The 20,035-nt window shown below is 37.1% G+C and overlaps 1 protein-coding gene across 5 annotated transcripts in view; it reads left to right on the forward strand.

The window, feature by feature from the left end:
• Positions 1-20,035, forward strand: part of LOC136706130 (signal-induced proliferation-associated 1-like protein 2) — a 174,608-nt gene that overhangs the window by 149,492 nt on the left and 5,081 nt on the right. For 4 of the 5 annotated variants that reach the window (XM_066680071.1, XM_066680066.1, XM_066680067.1 and 1 more), the window contains 4 exons: positions 4,467-4,608; positions 9,582-9,801; positions 11,843-11,974; positions 15,154-15,271. In XM_066680071.1, the coding sequence (XP_066536168.1) occupies positions 4,467-4,608; positions 9,582-9,801; positions 11,843-11,974; positions 15,154-15,271 (612 nt within the window). The remainder of the gene's footprint in view (positions 1-4,466; positions 4,609-9,581; positions 9,802-11,842; positions 11,975-15,153; positions 15,272-20,035) is intronic. The other variant, XM_066680068.1, reaches the window with a different exon arrangement.

Here is a 20,035-nt window from a genome sequence, read left to right on the forward strand (position 1 = left end):
ACTGGTCAGCAATTACAGGAAGCGTTTGATTGGTGTAATAGCCAATAAAGGCTTTTCTATTAATTATTGAGAAGGGTATGAATAATTTCGGGCTTGACTGTGTATATATATGTGTGTGTGTGTGTGTGTGTGTGTCTATATATATATATATATATATATATATATATATATATATATATATATATATATATGTAATCTCATTTGTTTCCAAATGACTCAGGCTTCGAGCCCTGCTCTGGGTCTCAATGTGAGGAGTTTGGTGTGTTCTTTCCGTGTCTGCGTGGGTTTCTTCCCGGTGTTCCCGTTTCCACCCATGGTCCAAAAACACATGTTGGTAGGTGGATTGGCTACTCAAAAAGTGTCCCTAGGTAAGAGTGAATGTGTGTCACCCTGACGGACAGTGAATGAATGGACAGCACATTCTTAGAGCACTTCTAAGTCTGTAAAATGGAATTAATAATGTGAAAAAGTACCTAGCAAATTCTAGCTGAACAGGTGAATAAAAATCCATATTGAGTTCCTTTGTTTGACCACAGTCTAAGAATTACTGGGACACATAGTGAACATTCATTCATTATCTGTAATCGGTTATCCAGTTCAGGGTCACGGTGGGGCCGGAGCCTACTCAGAATCACTGGGCGCAAGGCAGGAACACACCCTGCAGGGGGCGCCAGTCTTTCGCAGGGCGAGACACATTCACATTCTCTCACACGCTCACACCTACAGACACTTGAGTTGCCATTTCACCTACCAACTACTGAGACTCTACCTGTTGTACCACTGTGCTGCCCCACATACCGAACAAGATGACAGAATTCTTTTTTTCGATTAATACAAACTGAATCTAAGTGGATAATTGAGAGGCAAAATGGAGATTTTATAAGAGTGTGTTGGAAGCACAGCCAGGTTGGCTGTAGTTGGTTTTAGGCTTGTATTCAGAACTGACTTTGCCTGTCTGTGTGCCTACATGTGAGATTGTGTGTGCGTGTGACCTGACAGCTATCTAACACCCTGCCAACACCACTCCGTGACACCACACTCAGACACCACCATGACTGCTAACTTAAAGTAGGGCTGCAGTGATAACAAGGTCAGAAAACTAGAATCTCTTTCCACACTCCCCACCCCCTTCAGTGTTTTTTTTTTTTTTTTCCATGCTTCCATCTGTAAGGGAAAGTTCATAGTGCTAGGGTCATGCTTACTGACAGCCTGATTATAATGACTTCTGTTTTAATGTGTAATTGTGTGTAAATATTTTCATTTCAAAAACATCATTTGTACACAGACAGCATTGTCAGAGTGGCCTTTGCCCAAATATAAAGATTATCTTGTAAAATATGAGTGTGATTTCTGTGAATATATTAAGGAATATGGATAAGAACCAGGCTATTTTTTTTTTTTAAATCATATACGTTATATTAAAATACATGCAGTGATCCCAGTATTATATTACTATAAACACTAAACGAACATGTACTTGTAGCAATATTTAAAGGCTTTATAATAATAGTTCATACAGTGATTGGCAAAATATATACTGGATGGATGGAAACAATTATACAGGACATGCATTTTAGCGCTTGTTGTTTTATTTTATTGAATTTAGAGGGCTTGCTTCCAATTTAACATGATCGGTAGGATGAAATTTAACATCTTACACATAGAAGAAGCCAAACTCAACAGCGGGAAAGAAGAAAATCCACTATCTGAGTCAAAAACCCTGTCATCAGTATTTTCCATCATACGCTTGAGAGAAGCAGACTCAGTACTGGACGATCAATTTATAGTACATGTTTTGTGCATTTTATTTAAAATCATAACTTGGAGACAGCTCCTGAAATATGTAAAATAATAAATTAGGGTAAAGTCTTGCTTCTTTCATTACTTAAACTGGCCAAGAACTGCCTACTACTACAAAAAAAGAAAACTGACTGATGGACCAATCAGACATCTGCTATTTTGGCATGTAGTGTAGTGTTTGGCATGTTGTGTAGCAGAAGGCAGATAACCCATCAGAAAGCAACTGGCAGAAGCCTACTAGTGAATCCAGGTTAATGCACTGAAAGTATCAGACCACCCATCAACTTGTTTGTGGCGCGTCTGTGGCTGAAACTAATTAGCTTCTACCAGAGGTGGAAAGAGTACTAAAATATTGTACTCAAGTAAAAGTACTGTTAGTTTGATGAAGTTTTACTCAAGGCGTGGTGGGGTGGATACATTTCATGGCAGTAGGTTTTAATTAATGGAATAGTCTTACAAATTAAATAAACTGTTCATGGTGAGTCTAGTACATAATTATTAAAAAAAAAAAAGTTGAAGTTATGCCTATTCAACATCATATTCCTATTAAAGGGATATTTTTGTTGTTTTGAAGTGGGTATGTATGAGGTACTTATGCCTAGCCAGTGTATTACCCATAGTAAACAGCATTCAGTTTTCTTCCAGTTAAATTTTCTTCCAGTCTGCTCCTGTGATATGGAAGACTGTAGTCTACTATGGGTAATACATATGTAATACATGTGGGTAATAAAAATATATTTGTTTTATATATATATATATATATATATATATATACAATGTATGTGTGTGTGTGTGTGTGTGTATATATATATATATATATATATATATATATATATATATATATATATATATATATATATATATATTGAAAGTCTAGCTAGCAACCTGCTGGTAACGCGTTATTAAAATTTATTTATATATGCATCTCAGTAAATAAGAATATCAAAAAGTACTTCAAGTGTTTCAAAGTATTTCAAGTGTTTATTTCTTTTTTTTCAGTGGCTGTAAGCATTAATCATCAACATTAAAAGAATTAAACACTTGAAATAAATCATTGTTTGTAATGAATCTATATAATAAATGAGTTTTTTTAATTACTGAAACAAATATACATATATATATATATATATATATATATATATATATATATATATATATATATATGCGTCTAAAAATAATTTAGAATATCATCAAAAAGTTCATTTGTTTCAGTAATTAAAAAAAAAACTCATTTATTATATAGATTCATTACAAACAATGATTTATTTCAAGTGTTTAATTCTTTTAATGTTGATGATTAATGCTTACAGCCACTGAAAAAAAAGAAATAAACACTTGAAATACTTTGAAATACTTGAAGTACTTTTTGATATTCTTATTTACTGAGATGCATATATAAATAAATTTTAATAACGCGTTACCAGCAGGTTGCTAGCTAGACTTTATAAATTCTATTAAGTTGTCATAGCAGCCAGGTGCTTTTAAATACAGAGCTAATACATCAAATAGAGACATGTGCAAAAAATGTGAAGCATGTTAATATACACATTGAAAGTATGAGAGAGAAAATTAATTTCTTCAGATCTAGTCGTAATAAAAAGGCCAATAGAGGTAACAGTTCAATAATACCAGCCAATGCACACTGATTTATTTTTTGCTAATATGAGCCTCTTACTAAAATAGGAAAACTTATTTTTAACTACCATTGCAACTATTTTTCAACTACCTGTAAATGCTCTGCATGCGCAGTTTTGATGTTGGGTTTTTATAAGCTGCTAATTCTCTCTTGGCAAAGACAGCTTACACTGCATCATAAAGATGTCACTTTTCTTGCACTTGGAGTATGTTTTGCCCAGGACTGGATAAGCAGTTGTAAACAATGAATGACTATATCATTTGAGTGTGTATATATTTAAAATGATTTGCATTATATGAACCAGAACCAGTGAAGAACTATTATGAAATGTATTAAAAATCTCAGCCCTGATTTTAAGGCTTTATACAAGACTTCTGCTTGGATCATTTACTTGCAGTTTGCAACAGGAGTATAAATGAGGACAGGTGAATTTATGAATCACAAATGGCTGTTAAACATTCTTAAATTGAAATAATTACTTTTTTTTTTTTAATAAGATGACCTGCATTCCATTGATTTCCAAATCTGTTAAAATTGGGGCATTGCTCCTCTGGGATGTGGGACAAGCCTCCAGTTTTCAGGACTGTCCTTTTGTAATGTGGGGCTGGTTGTCGCCCTACTCTGTGCCCTGTGTGCATATAGACCAAACACATAAGACAAGATGTTAGTCTGTTATTATTCACTTCACACTCTCCACAAGACTCCATGACCCATGATTGTATCTTAACCATGTCTTTGAAATACCCTCCCCCATAGCTGCTCTTCTCTATTCTTACTAGGCTGTAAGGGCAGCATAAGTGACAAACTCCCTTCCCACCTTACCCAACCCTGTCCACTTGAATTGGCATAGCTGCATCTGTGCTCTTTATCCCAGCTTCTCTCACATTTTTGCTACTTGATGAGCACTCTGCTTACCACTGACCCAAGCCACCAACGTTCACAGCTTCCACACAACAGGGAGAGGCTGAATCGATTTTGTTTGATTTCATTCCCCTGATTAAGCCTCATTTTGACACTTTGTCTTCTTCAGGAACTTGTATCAGACAGAGACACCATGCAGGCTGCAGACAGTGGAAAGGGACAGAGAGAGGCTCCAAGCAGGGAGGTTCAAGCAGGAGTACATGAAGATGCTGCTGCTGGAAAGCCCGTCTCGGGAGCAGGGCCACAGGAAGGTAAGGTAGAGCTGCTGCTACACTCTCAAAGACTATTGCACTATATTCTCTGTTGTGTGGCTAATTTAAAAACAGGGCCTATTAACACAGTCTGATTTTTGTGGCTTTTAACATTCACTATCTGAATTATTTTAATGTCTAAACACTGAAACTGCGGAAGATGTTGGAAAATGTGAAGCAGCAGCAGTGATGATGAATTTATCATTTTACTTTTAAACACTAAATAACACATACATTGAGATCACCCCATTCTGCAGAAGAGACAACAACACAGGGAGTTCCAGCACCTCATTCAAGATCTAAAGCTGTATACACCAAGCTGTTCCGAAGGTATTTCCAAAGGTCTGTGGGGGAGTTTGAGGCTCTGCTTCTGTGTGTTGCTCCTCTCATTAAAAGGGATTATATTATATCTTATATTTTCTTTAGTCTTCTCTTCTTTTTTTAATGTGAAGGTTCCACTACATTAGAATTTGTATCTTTTGTATATTTTTTTTTGGTAAATGTCAAGCTCAGCAGAGAGAAAGGAGAAAATCCACTATCAGAGTCAATGCCACTGTCATTTTACACTACCCATCAGGAATTTCCAGCATATAAGATGTTATAAGCAAACTCAACAGATACAAGATTGTGTTTTACTTAAAATCATAATCATATTTTAAAGACAGCTCCTGAAATTACAAATAAGGTAGGAGTTTGACTGCTTCTTCATAAGCAAGGCTTAATTAAATTATATATATATATATATATCAGTGGCGATTGCTCTAAGACTGCAAGGGAAGCTCAGCTTCCCCTAAAATGTCAAAAAATAAGTGATCAAATATATCCTGTTTGTGTGTACATGTCATTGAATAAATATGCACTACAACGCGCTCAACTTTTGTTCAGAATCAGCTTCTTATCGCTGGTAAAGACACGGCTTTCCTCTCAATCATTCCCGCAGTTATTTAAACGTCCACAGAGTTCAATAGCGAAGCAGCGAAGTGCAGCGAAACGAGACGGGTCATTGGATAAATGCTGGGCTTTGCCCCCCCCCCCCCCCCCATCGGATGCTCAGCGTCTCTGGGGGTCTATGGGGCAGTGGGCTGTTCTCGGCTGGCCCGGACGCTCAGCTTCTGCATGATGATTGAATGATCTGTCTGAGACTGAATCCCTTTTTGATTGACAGCGAAATGAGCGAATCAGCGATCCTTTGGTGGAGAGATCTGTGAGAGCATTACATTTTCATTCTGTTCTGAGTTGAACCGGAGACTTTCTTAAACCTCTTAGCGGCATTTTCTTTGTTTAAAAACGACTAGCGACAAATCGAGCTTCTATTTCTGGTGGTTTTTTTGTAGCTGCTTGTGTTTGGAGACTGACTTCTATAACTCTTTCTGACTTCTATTTCAGTTTCTGTCCAGCAGGTGCTGCTGAGCCCCTCCACCGTCACAAAGCACTCACAGGTGGACACACTTCACATGGGCCAAGGCCGTTTAAGCAGCCTAGTAGTGATGGGAATTTCGGCTCTTTTGGCTCGGCTCTTTCGGCTCCTAAATGGCTCTTTGTTTTACCTCTTATTTCCACTGGTACAAAACAATATTACCTACATTTTACATGACTATATGGACAAAATATTATTGTTCAATATTAATAATAGTGTTGCAATGGCCAATTGTTTTTATGGCTGTCTTGTAATAACTCACTGATTGCACTCACACATTCAATTGTATAAATAACTTTAAATTATAAATAACTTAAAATTTGTATTTAAACACCTTAATAAAAAATCACTTGTAAACTCTGAAATATAGCCAATGGAACCCAAAAGGTAGGTATTACAAAATAGCTTATTAAATTAAATAATCATCAATTTCTTGGTAATAAAATAAACAAATAGTCTGCAAAGTGCAAAACAGCAGCATTCAAAGGTAGTGATTAAAACAACCACAACTGTCAACAAACATTTAACTGATTTAACATATTCTTAATCTATTTTTTGGAAGGCAGGAGTGTCCAAGTGTCTCAGCTTGGAGGGTTGGAGCTTGCTTGTTGTTCTCTGATTGGTTGAATGACAAGCCTTAGAAAAAAATGGCTCGGTCTTAGATGGGAACCGGCTCTCATCGTTTACTTACAAGAGCCGGCTCTTTGAAACGGGTCGTTCGCGACCAACACATCACTACAGCCTAGCTCTGCTGGCCATTGAGAGGACACTAGTCAAGTCCCTGGAAAAGACGCATTGTTGGTACGACAGGGTCACAGATCATTTTCTTGAAAAGGAACGCAGGGTAGAATTTACGTATAAATAAACCGACAAATTTTATGGTGTAGGCCGAAATTGAGCTTCCCCTCCTTGAAAGACCAGCATCCGCCACTGATATATATATATATATATATATATATATATATATATATATATATATATATATATATATATATATGACTGACACCAATGGGTCTCACAAGGCTGTGTTACAACAGTACATTGTGATAGTTTTGGGATAGTTATCCTAGCTAGATTTTACTAAAATTATACAAAATTTGAGTGTGTATATTCTTAACATTATTCATATTTATACATCTGTTTTGTGTCCAAAAACTGGATTCTGTGTTAATAAGTTTTCAGTCTAAAACAGAAAAAAAGAAGGTTTAGCTGAAAAATAAAAATGGCTGAATCCTGTTTAGTACAAAATATACTTATAAGAGGACTAATTACAACAGGTGCATGCACGTAGAATCTTCCATCATTTTTTCTAAAAAATATAGAGCATTTCTGATTTTGCATTTTTGCAGTTACATGTTATCTTTGTTGAAGATTTGTTCAAAGGTTTTGGCAGAAATGCACAGATTTTGTGTTCAAGGTATTTTAATTTTGTTTTTATTTGTATTTATTTATTTATTCATTTATTTATTTTTTATAGAAATTTCTTAATGTCAGAATTAAATACATCAAAATACAGCAATCACCTTCACTAGTGTAATGTGTATCCTGACAAGCACATTTGTTTGATGTTCCTCCTGCTGCTGAAGTCTATTAATTGCATTTAGCCATCCCTCTGTCTCTCCATGCTGTCCAGTATTCAGCTGGAAGGATATGCAATTACCTATTTTAGCGTGCAGAGCTCTGACAAGTAGGGAAGATAACTGATAGTCAATGCTGCTGTACATGTAGTAATGTGTGCAAGCCAGAGACCACGTGTCATTTATTTCATTAATGGAAAAAAAAGTTGAGTATAATTTATTTATTTTACTTTAGGGAAAAGGCAGGAATGATATATTTAACAGAAAATTACACAAAAATCATAATTTCTTGTTAATTACATCCTCCATTCTCCAGTCTGTTTTTTTCCTCATTAATTTTTGTCTCATTAATTCATTACAATAATAATTGTGATCATTTATATAACAAAAAAAAACTATTTTTCACAGAACATCTTAATTGTATTTTATAATTTTATACTACCAATACTCAAACAGAAGTAAGATGGAAACAAGTAATATCTGGTAACAGTTGCTACTGTAGTTATTCCTAATAGAGAATAAATGGTCAATGAGTGTGTATACGTTTGTAATGTAGAACCAAGTTTGCTGTCTTAGGTGTACTTCATTGTGGCAGCTCTGATTTGTCCATCCCTGTCACAGCACAAAGAGGTCATCCTATTGTTGCTCCAATGCCTTTCAAATCAGGACATTCCGCTCTGTCTTAACAAATACAGACATGTTGACATCTTGAAACTGAGGTCTAGAGCTGCACCATCGGACTCTGCATTGGCAATCAGGAAACCACCTGACGGAGTTTGGGTGTGGGTCATGGAATATTTGTGACTGCTCAGTCTCTTGCAGTGCTCTGAAAACATGGGATAAAACATGTGGTTCTGATTCTGTGTTGTTGCTCTTGTCTGAATCAGTGTTGGACCTGAGTTTATGTGGGAGCGCAAACATGTGGTTCTACAGAGCTGTAGACAGTAACAGTTGATTGCAATATTTAATTTCTTAATTATATACTGGTTTCTAGACAGCAACTAATTATAGATCAGTGCTTGACAGAAACACCTTTATTGATCCCCTTGGGGAATTTGCTTCTCTGTATTTGACCCATCTGTGGTAGTGAACACACAAACACACACTAGTGAGCAATTATTCACATACACTAGGAGCAGTGAGCACACACACAACCAGAGCAGGGACTGCCAACCACCTCTGCGCCCGGGAAGCAGTTTGGGGGTTAGGATGTCTTGCTAAGGGCACTTCAACCATGAATGAATTTTCTCTTGCCAGTCCCTGGAATTGAACCAGTGTATAGTTTTTTGTATGCTGCTACATTCTATAGACTTTTGAACCAATAATTATAATCAGTTAAACTTTATTCTTTTGATTGTTATTTTGATGTCTGACAAGAGAAATGTATCATTACCAGGTAATCTATGTTAGAAGACTCCATTTAGTGTTTGGCTATAGTCACATTTTATGATGTTAGTGGGTGCTTGGGGCACAGCTATTGAGAAACAGAGACTCTGTATTTAAACTGTTTAAACCAGTGAAAGCACTCACACACACACACACACACACACACAGACACACACACACAGACTAATAAGCAGTGAGCACAAATACAAACACACCCAAAGCAATTGGCAGCCAGCCTTTGCACCAGGGTGAGCGAAATACCTCCTTATTTAGATTGTTTGTATTTGTGTGTATTACTCAAAAACAGCAGCTAGCAAGATCTAACAAAAGTGTTTTTTTAAGGTCCAGATGACAAATCTTGGTCGTTTGAGGCAGGGCTTTATAGCCACTGAATTTATCGTTAAACTAAACAAATAGGGTATTCAGACATTTACATGCTATTGTCTATCTCATATGAGCAAAAATGTTATTATAACAATATTATATTTTGCCATATGACCTACTTTTAGGATGAAGGTAGAATCTGAGTCTTTTCTATTTGCAGTAAGGGTAAACCCTCAATGTATGTTATGTGTGTTTCTGTCTTCCATCAGGCTGCAGCCATGGGCATCCCATCCCCACACCGCACTCTGTACCGTACTCTCTCAGATGAGAGTGTGTGCAGTAACCGCAAAGCTTCTTCCTACGCCAGTTCCCGCAGTTCAATGCTGGACCAGGCTTTGCCCAATGACATCCTGTTCAGCAGCACCCCACCGTACCACAGCACACTACCCCCTCGCATCAGCCTCAGCCAGCCTGTGTCCAACCTTCGGAGTGAGTACTACTCCCTTATCTGTTACACCCTGCTGCGGTGAGACCTTCATTTTACATTTACCTTTGTTACAGATGTTTGTTATAATAATAATAATAATTATTATTATTTTATAAAAACCTTGGTGGATTCTTTCTGAATCACCAACTCTCCTCAATCTGAAAATTAAGAATCTGCGGTTATACTGTTATACCCTCCATTTAGGAAAAAGATGTGGAGAAATATATATATATATATATATATATATATATATATATGTATATGTATATGTGTATATATATATATATATATATATATATATATATATATATATATATATATATATATATATATGTATATATATATATATATATGTATATATGTATATATATGTATATGTGTATATATATATATATATATATATATATGTATATATATATATATATATGTGTGTATATATATATATATGTATATATGTGTATGTGTATATATATATATAACATTTTTCCCCTTGTCTACAGTCTACAGATTTAATTTGACACAGATATTATAGACAGCAGCACATCCTGCAGATCCAGTATGCAGTAAAATGATTGCCATACAGCTGGTTTCTCTGTTACACAGGCAACTGTCAGCCTGAGAAGAAAGATAAAGGTTATGAATATGGATTAGATTGAGGGGCTTAATGTGCCCTGAGTGCACTGCTGGAGGTGGGAATAGGAGAGCAGACCAAATGTTATTCCTGATGTAGTCAAATCAGAAATTTTTGGAATGTATGGATTTTCATGTGTGGTTATGAGTTTACTTCAAAAATAATTCTGAAGGAAGTGGTAGTAGTCTATAATTGTAAATCTACAGTGCTGCTGAGAGAATGGACAGTGAGATTAGAAACAAGGAGGTGGTTATAATGTTATACATATACATGAGTAGGTTGTATGTGGGAGGAAATATCAATTGAACATTAAATGGTTTTTAATATCAGTTATAATAACCATATGAAGGCTTAGTAAAATTTCTCTTATGGAGGACTAGAAGATAAGATCACTGAGGGCTGGATATCTTTGGTGGCAAGGCTGTTCATAGAACAGCAACAACAGCCTAAAAATTCCAGTAGCTCTTGTGTGTGAATCATAATTGGTAGCCACTCCCATTTCTGTTATTTTCACAAAGATTTTCAATCCAGTGCGAAGTCATTATAAATATGACTGGCATCCTGTGGTAAAATTACATTATCCTAGGTCCCTGTGTAAAACTAATCCCATCCAAATGTGGCTTTTGAGGGATAGTTTGATTTTATCTTTGATAAATATGTGATGTACAGGCAGCAGTTTTTAGTTTCTTCTTTGTCTAACCTTGCAGTCTTTGTCTTGAACAGGAGAGTAAAAAAAATAACGGGTGGAGAACTGGTGCATGGTGATTTTTTTCTGGGAGGTAGATGATGTCTAAGGGTGGATGAAATTAAGTTGTTTATTCTTTTAGTTCCCCAGAGATGGACAATGGAGGCATTTCTCTCATGTTAATATTAACACACACTGTTCCAGCCCTTTCTGAGTGTGTGATTGACAGGTTGCCCCTCCTGCTAGAGTGTGCCTCTAAATATGGACATTGCCATAGTGTAGAAAGAAGCAGATTTCAACTAATACCTATACCTAGTTGGCAGTCTGTTTCCAATTTACCTGCCATTGAGGCCATCAGTGGATAGGGGACGAAGGTCCTGACAGGCTGAATTGGGCCGTATCTGACTTTGAGTAAAAAGAACTGTTGGACAGGGATGCCTGGCAGCATGACAGCTGGTGACCAATACAACACAAAGCCCTTTCCCTATGCCTTCATTCAGATGACACTGCCCAGATGGTCTAAACTGGACAGCTGACTTGCTCAGTAGCTTTGCCAGCAGCTCTTTTATAGTGCCTTTATTAGCTTGAATGGAGGAAGCAATGAAAGGCAAGAGTGGTTTTGAGATGAATAAGAAATCTATAGACTAGCAGGTCCTGCTGAGGGCTGGAGTGTCTAGACCGTGTGTGAGTCACTGATATGTGTGTGTTGGGTTGTGTGTGTCCTCAGATGAGTTCTGGTTCTCCGATGGCTCACTGACAGACAGGTCAAAGTTTAATGACCCAGGACTCATGCCGCTACCAGACACTGCCACAGGCCTAGACTGGTCTCACCTTGTTGATGCAGCTCGAGCTTTTGAAGGTAGGGTGTGTGTGTAAGGGAGAGAGATATGGAGGGAGGGAGAGGGACAGAATAACACACAGAGAGACAGAAAGAGACCCAGTAGTGTTTTTGTTGTTTTGTTTTTTAAATAATTTTATTATTTAATATTTGAGACCACTATGATCATTCATAGTTTAAGTACAAGTCAAAATGGCCATGAACTTCAAGTTACAAATTTTATAGGAGATACTTCTGAGGAAAGTAAATTTATGTTAATGTACATTCATAAGAAAGGAAGAAAAGAAGTGAGCAGACTTTGTTTAAAAAAAGTAATCGTTCCAGTCTCTCCAGTTCACTGCTTTGGTTAAAAAAGATAATACAACATTACTCAGAAATGTAAAAGTGGTTATATTTGTAATTCTGAGAAACTGAGAATGCAATTTGAAGATGTACATAATAGGGGTGTAATAAAGGCAATGTGTAAATACAAACCGGATTCTAAAAAAGTTGGGACACTAAAAAAATTGTGAATAAAAACTGAATGCAATGATGTGGAGATGGCAAATGTCAATATTTTATTCGTAATAGAACAAAGTTTCTTTGACAGATCAAAAGTTTAATCTGAGGAAATGTAACATTTTAAAGGAAAAATATGTTGATTCAAAATTTCATGGCATCAACAAATCCCCCAAAAATTGGGACAAGTAGCAATAAGTGGCTGGAAAAAGGAAATTGAGCATATAACAAACAGCTGGAAGACCAATTAACGCTAATTAGGTCAATTGACAACATGATTGAGTATAAAAAGAGCTTCTCAGAGTGTCAGTGTCTCTCTGAAGCCAAGATGTTAAGAGGATCACCAATTCCACCATTGTTGCGCAGAAAGATAGTACAGCAATACCAGAATGGTGTTACCTAGCGTAAAATAGCAAAGACTTTTAAGTTATCATCATCAACCATGCATAATATCATCAAAAGATTCAGAGAATCTGGAACAATTGCTGTGCGTAAGGGTCAAGGCCGTAAAACTCTACTGGATGCTCGTGATCTCCGGGCCCTTAAACGTCACTGCACCTCAAACAGGAATGCCACTGTCAAGGAAATAACAGAATGGGCTCAGGAATACTTCCAGAAAGCATTGTCAGTGAACACAATCCACCGTGCCATTCGCTGTTGCCAGCTGAAACTCTACAGTGCAAAGAGGAAGCCATTTCTAAGCAAGCTCCACAAGCTCAGACATTTGCACTGGGCCAGGGGTCTTTTAAAATGGAGTGTGGCAAAATGGAAGACTGTTCTGTGGTCAGATGAGGTCTTCACGACTTCACGATTTGAAGTTCTTTATGGAACACTGGGACGCCATGTCATCCGGACCAGAGAGGACAAGAAGGGTTGAGGGTTGTAAGAAGGGGGGATTCTACACAGTGGTAGAAAACGGCCTTGTCCCAACTTTTTTGGGATTTGTTGTTGCCATGAAATTTTGAATCAACATATTTTTCCTTTAAAATGTTACAAATACTCAGATTAAATGTTTGATCTGTCATCTATGTTCTATTACGAATAAAATATTGACATTTGCCATCTCCACATCATTGCATTCAGTTTTTATTCACAATTTGTTTAGTGTCTCAACATTTTTGGAATCCGGTTTTTATTTAAAATCTCATAAAAAGGTACCAAACTGTCATTGCAGTTTAAACTCTTACACCACTTGTGTAACAGTACCATGAATGGTGCGTTTGTGGTGTCTTTAGTTAGGTAAAATAGGACTGTACCATATTGTACTGCATGCTTTTTTTTTTTTATAGTTGTTTACTAAGCTGCATTCTATACGCACAGTTTTGTTTCCAGTCTTACTATCTTGAGTATTATCAAGATATATTTTTTATATATATATATATATATATTATGTTTGTTTTTATTCATTTTATTATTATAAAATATTGCACCATAACAGAAGACAGGGCTGTATAAGTGCTCCTGTCGTTTTCATAATCTGTGCTTTAGATCATTTCTCTACCTTTTAGAGTCAATATACACTGTGTAATTTTTTTCTAAGAATATACATTTTTTAAGTTTTTTTTCTTAAAGATTCTATTAATTCACCTGGAGGTAGTTTTACACAATGCTAAGGGTGGTAAAATGGATAAAAGTAGTCAAAACAGCACCAAAAATTCCTCCACTGCCCAGACCATAGTGTCTGCTACAGAGAGATGACATTAGGAGGTCTGTCCTTGGTGCATTATTTGTTTTTATTGCACTCTGTTTCCTCACAGCACGATTATCTTGGGTCCTGTGCTAGGTTTGCTACATTGCATTTGGTTCGTATTTTATTCAAACTGGAAATGAACAGTTAGTTTCAAAACGGGCTGACACCAACCTGCTCAGCCTAATAAAACAATTGCACCAGTGTTCGTTTTAACCAAACTAAATCTGACAAGTCTGAACATATTCTAAGATGCACACATTGTGGAAACAAAATTATTCTTGCACAGCTCGTATAATCAGCAAAGGACAGCAGACTGAACCTCAGTTTAGATGAATCAGCACAAGTTTTTTGCTCCTTGTTGAACCATCCAGCTCTCACTGTTTGTCTCGGCCAAGTCTGTTGTCTTTCATCAATCCAAGGAGCGTTTGAACCACCTTAAAAGGCCACAATATAATTTTATGAGCTGCCACTGTGAGTCAGATAAAAACAAATGTGATCTCTGTAGCTTGGAGATTTTACAAATTGATAGTTTGAGATGGGTGTCTAGATTTCGTCATAATTGATAAGTCTCTCTGGCCAGTCAGCGCTCTGCAAGGTTTACATGTCATGAGTAGAGCCAACTTGAGTAGGTACCATGCAGAGGGAAAGCACCATAAGCACCATCCAAGTGTATTTTTTTAAAACAATGCAATTTGTTTATAAACCTGTCTGCCAAAACATTGAAAACTTTTCTTTGTGCTTTAGTCAGTTAAATGTTCAAAAGAATAAACAAATCACAGATTATTACTGTTTGCAGATTTGAACAACCTAAGTCAGGAACGTCATTTTGAGCCTTTTCCAAACCACTTCAGCTTCCAAGATCATCCATTCAAACAATTTCTTGGAGTTACATGCAGCTGGTAGTGCTAGCCAGTATAAGTACTGAATTAGTGAATCTTCCAACAGTTTTGTTTATTCTGGAGCATTTCAGTCTTAACAGTTGATGTTTAATATGTGTTTTCTGTGCTTCTAGACCAGCGTGTGGCTTCTTTCTGCACCATGACAGACATGCAGAGAGCAGAAGCTCTGCAGATCTCTCAGGAGCTTACTAAACGGGTGGCTGCAGTGAAGGGAGCTGCACTGGAGGCAGGGTGAGTCTAGTACTACACATCAATGAAAGATGGCTCATTGTCTGCTTATATTCTGGCTTGTCTGCTAGCCCACAGGTCTGCAGATGTACTGTTGTAGAAATATTAGATTGTTTTAGATAGACACTTTATTGATCCCGGAGGGAAATTCATGAAGATTTTTATGTTTTGCTTAATGCTATCAGAAGTGTACTGTCAGGTGTCTTGTTTTCTGTAGTAAACAAGTTATTTGGAATAAGTACAAATACAAGTTATTCGGAATAATATAGACAGTGATCTGATTTTTCACTATTCAGCTGTATTAACTCAATAACTCATCTGTATTGTATTGAAATGTATTATTTCACGCTAATTTTGTTCATTTAAAGTTATTAAAATGATTAGTCATAATAATGACAGAAGAAAACAATGCCTCTAGTCTAGTGCCTCTTTCACACATTAACTCCAGAATACTGGTCCCGAGATGTCCTAGAGTGGTCCTTTCTCACACGTAGTGCACAGCATTTTCTGTGTCAGACGCGTACTCGGGGCCCCATCCACACAGATACTTTCACTTTAAAAACAGATTTTCCTCTCTCCATTTGAAAATAGCCCTGTCCACACGAATACGAAAACCGCTGCAATATCATGCCTGTCCAGTAGGGGGCCATAGTACCTCTTAATGAGGCTTAATACCAAATCTCTCTGTATTCATGTAGAGCAAGTCATGAAATCACTGAATGCAGATCTTAATAGTGCATTATATATTTCTAATACAACATCATTTATATTTGTTTGTATGTGGAAATCTGAAATCTAGTGCTAGCTGCATGTGTACGTTGTAGTTAATGACTTATTTACTTCATTCTATAGGGAGTGAGGCATTGTTTGAATTTCAGCCAGCATTTTCAAAAACCTCTGTTCTCAGTGACCTACAACAGTTTTTGTGTGGACGGGCAACAAATGTCAGGCAAAGGGAGAGGACAAGGAACAAAATCCCAACTCAGAATCTGAAAGCAGTGAAGGGTTGAATGACATGGCTAGGGCTATGCTAGATTTTAGCAAACAGATAAGTAAACTAAATTCTGACCTTCAGAAGAGTCTGGTTGAGCTGCGTGATTATTTCAAGAAAGATATCAAAGGCGAACTCAAAATCCTGAGGGAGGATATTGTCAGGAAAATACAACAGACAAATGCATACCTCCATATACAAGGCAACATACTTGGAGAAGCGCAAAAACATATCCAGGAGCCTGAGGCTGCTAATGCGGACTTGAGAGACACTATACTGGACATTCTGAAACAGCAAAAGGTAACTCAGGCTAAAACAATGGATCTCAAAAGGTAATATGCGAATAATATCCGAATTTATGGAGTTAAAGAAGGTTCAGAGGGAACCTTGATGGCGTTGTTTGTGGAGGAGTTTCTTTGAACGCAGTTAAATCTTGAGGCGGACTTTGATCTCCAAATTCAGAGGGCGCATAGATTGCTTAAGCAATTGCTTATTGCTTAAACCACAGAAAACTGAAGCTCCTCTGAGATCAATTGTGGTTAACTTTCTGCAATACAGCATGATAAAGCTTGTGCTGAAAACAGCGTAGGGCAAAGAGGTAACTGACCAAGGCAGACACATCTCGTTTGCCCAAGATTACCCAGCAGAGGTGACGTCCAAGAGAAAGGAATATAACATTCTCAAAAAGGTTCTTAAGGAACAGAACATTTGCGTCCAAACACCTTACCCAGCGAGGATAAGAATTCAATTTGAAACACCGGAGCCCAAATCTACAATAAGGCAGCTGAAGCCATGGGGGGGAAAAAAAGGCCTTGCGGTCCCAGGATTTGGCTGAAACGTGCTGGGACACACAACTCTGACGCCCTCCGCACTGGCAATCAGCCAGTCACAAGACTAAAGTTATTACGGTGAGAGCCTCCAGGGATTCCGGCAACAGTGTACACAATCAAAATAGATGCTTATATCCATCAATGTAATGTATATAATATAAGTAAATATAAGTTCTCTCTTTCCCGTTAGATTATAACTGTGACCTGTTGAATTACAGTGATAGCTACCCGTAGTATTTAAAGGTTTTGGGACAGCTAGAATTATAATGTTCGACAGGAATTAGTTATACTTAGACCTGTGTGCAGAGCAAGAATGTTTACGACTGGACAGACCTAATGTTACACTGGCCAAGAACAGTTTTAAAGCTTAAAGTGGAGCCCCCTGTAGTAGTGTTTTTCCCCTCAGGGCCTGTACTTGACTTGAGTCCAATTGGGTTGATGGCAGACCCTAATTTTGGAGGTCACTTTCAGTTTTGTTTTGAATTTATTTTAATTTGAATGTTTTTGATATATTAATCAGGTGGCCAGTGTCAGAGCTGTACTTTTATCTGGGGTGGCCATGCATTGCAACTTTAAAGTAGTTACCTTAAAAGTCTCATCTAATTTCATCATCTTTTCCAGTTATCCACTTCAGGGTCATGGTTACCTTAAAAGTGAACGGTCTGAATAGCCCTATTAAAAGGGATAAAATGTTAAGGAAACTTAAAAGGGAGAAAGCACAAATTATATTCTTACAGGAGACACATTTACCCAAAGTTCATTCATTCGTGTCTGCAACTGCTTTTCCAGTTCAGGGTCATGGTGGGTCCGGAGCCTACCTGGAATCATTGGGTGCAAGATGCACCCTGGAGGGGGCAGCAGTCCTTCACAGTGTGACACACACACTAATGCATTCACTCACATTCACACCTATGGACACTTTTGAGTCACCAATCCACCTACCAACATGTGTTTTTGAACTGTGGGAGGAAACCGGAGCACCCGGAGGAAACCCACGCAGACATTGAGAGAACACACCAAACTCCTCACACAGTCACCGGGAGCGGGACTTGAACCGACAACCTCAGATTCCTGGAGCTGTGTGGCTGCGACACTATCTGCTGCACCACCGTTTCATCCCTTTAACCAAAGTTGACATGAGAAATTTTAAAAAATTATAAAAACTTCTAAAAGAAATAAGTGATAAGGAAGGCCGTTTTACACTGATCCAGGTAACTTAGAAACAAAAATTGGTTACGCCGCTTAACATCTATATCCCACCTGCAAGTAGCAGGAGTTTCTTTAAAACAATTTTTGATCTCCTTGCATCTGAGAGTCAGGGAACACTAATATGTGGTGGTGATTTCAATATGGCACTTAACCCCAAGATGGTCTCCTTAGACATATGAAACAAGAACAATGAAGTATATACTAGAAGAACTAAACTTGAGAGATGTCTAGATGGATCTGCACCTGAAGGATAAGGACTATAACTATTGTAGCACCACACATAGCTTATTCTGGACTATTTTTCTCCATGTTTGTCTTTCACCAAAAAACTTTTTTTTCTGGACTTATCTTCTCATGTTTGCAAATAATAGACAAAATAGAAAGATGTACCACAGAAAAGTACAGATACCTCAGATCATTCAGCTGTATGTCTTAGTTTAAGTGTAAACACATTCCTAAAAGCTCAACTTGGTGGCTGAATACAGGTATTCTTAATAACCCTATTATCATCCAACAATTGAAGAATGAAATAAAACAGTATATTCAGGACAATGACTATGGTGAGGTAAGACCTATCATATTCTGGGACACAGCCAGGGCTGTCCTAGGAGGAAAACAACAGCTCATAAAGACCAAGAACAAAGTTTCTTGAAAACCATTTGAAGAACTGACTGAGTGACATAAAGAGATTAACGAGCCAGGATTATATAAAGAAATTCAAAATGTGTGAAAAAGCTAGATAATTTATATATGGAGGAATTTGAAATAAAACTTAAATTTTTAAGACAAGCATATTATGAATCTAGCCCAAAAGCCACAAGGGCTTTGGAAAGGCTCTTGAGAAAACAACAATATTTATATACTATTTATAAAATGAAAGATTCACAAACGGGCATGACTTTACATAATTTAGATGACATCGACTTTTTTTTTTAATTTTTTTTTTTTTTACTTTATTACAAAACAATTTACTCACAGCCAACTCAGGGAAGTCCTCAGATTGCTAAGGAGTACTTTGATAGCCTTGATTTACCAACAATTGGGATAATTCAAAATGATTCACACAGCAGAAGTTAGACTGTGTAATTAACCAATTATAATACCACATAAAATCACAAATAATAAAACTAGTGAGAATAGTACAAGATCTTGAAAAAGGAGATTTCACCACTGCTGCTGTCCTCATTTAATTGGACCCTTAAGAAAGAAGAAATTCCCCCCTCTTGGAGAGAGGCTTTAATCTCAGTCATCCCTAAGGAAAAAAAACAACAAAGAGCTATGCAGCACTTATAGACCAATATCTATTTTGAATGTATATTATTAATTATTTGCTTCAAGAATTGCTAATCGTTTGAGGACTTTTATCTTGGATTTAATCGAGCCAGATCAGACAGGGTTCATCCCAGGATGGCAAACACATGAGAGTATAAGACGGACTCGCCCTGTGATTCAGCACATTGTGCTGGAATAAACAGGTGAATGCAGCCTTGCTTAGTTTAGATGCAGAGAAAGCTTTTGACTGTGTGAGCTAAAGTTTTTTTTTTTTTTTTTCTAGTACTGAGAAGATTTAGGTTTTCAGAAAATTTGATTAACTGCATTAGAAGCCTATATTCGCAACCGATGGCTAGAATTAAAGTAAATGGGAGACTTACTGAGAGTTTTGTTTTGGAGAGCGGATGCCGTCAAGGAGGCCCTCTCTCACCCACACTCTTCTGTTTATCCATTGAACCACTTTCA

Source organism: Hoplias malabaricus, chromosome 8, assembly GCF_029633855.1.
Source record: "Hoplias malabaricus isolate fHopMal1 chromosome 8, fHopMal1.hap1, whole genome shotgun sequence".
NCBI lineage: Eukaryota > Metazoa > Chordata > Actinopteri > Characiformes > Erythrinidae > Hoplias > Hoplias malabaricus.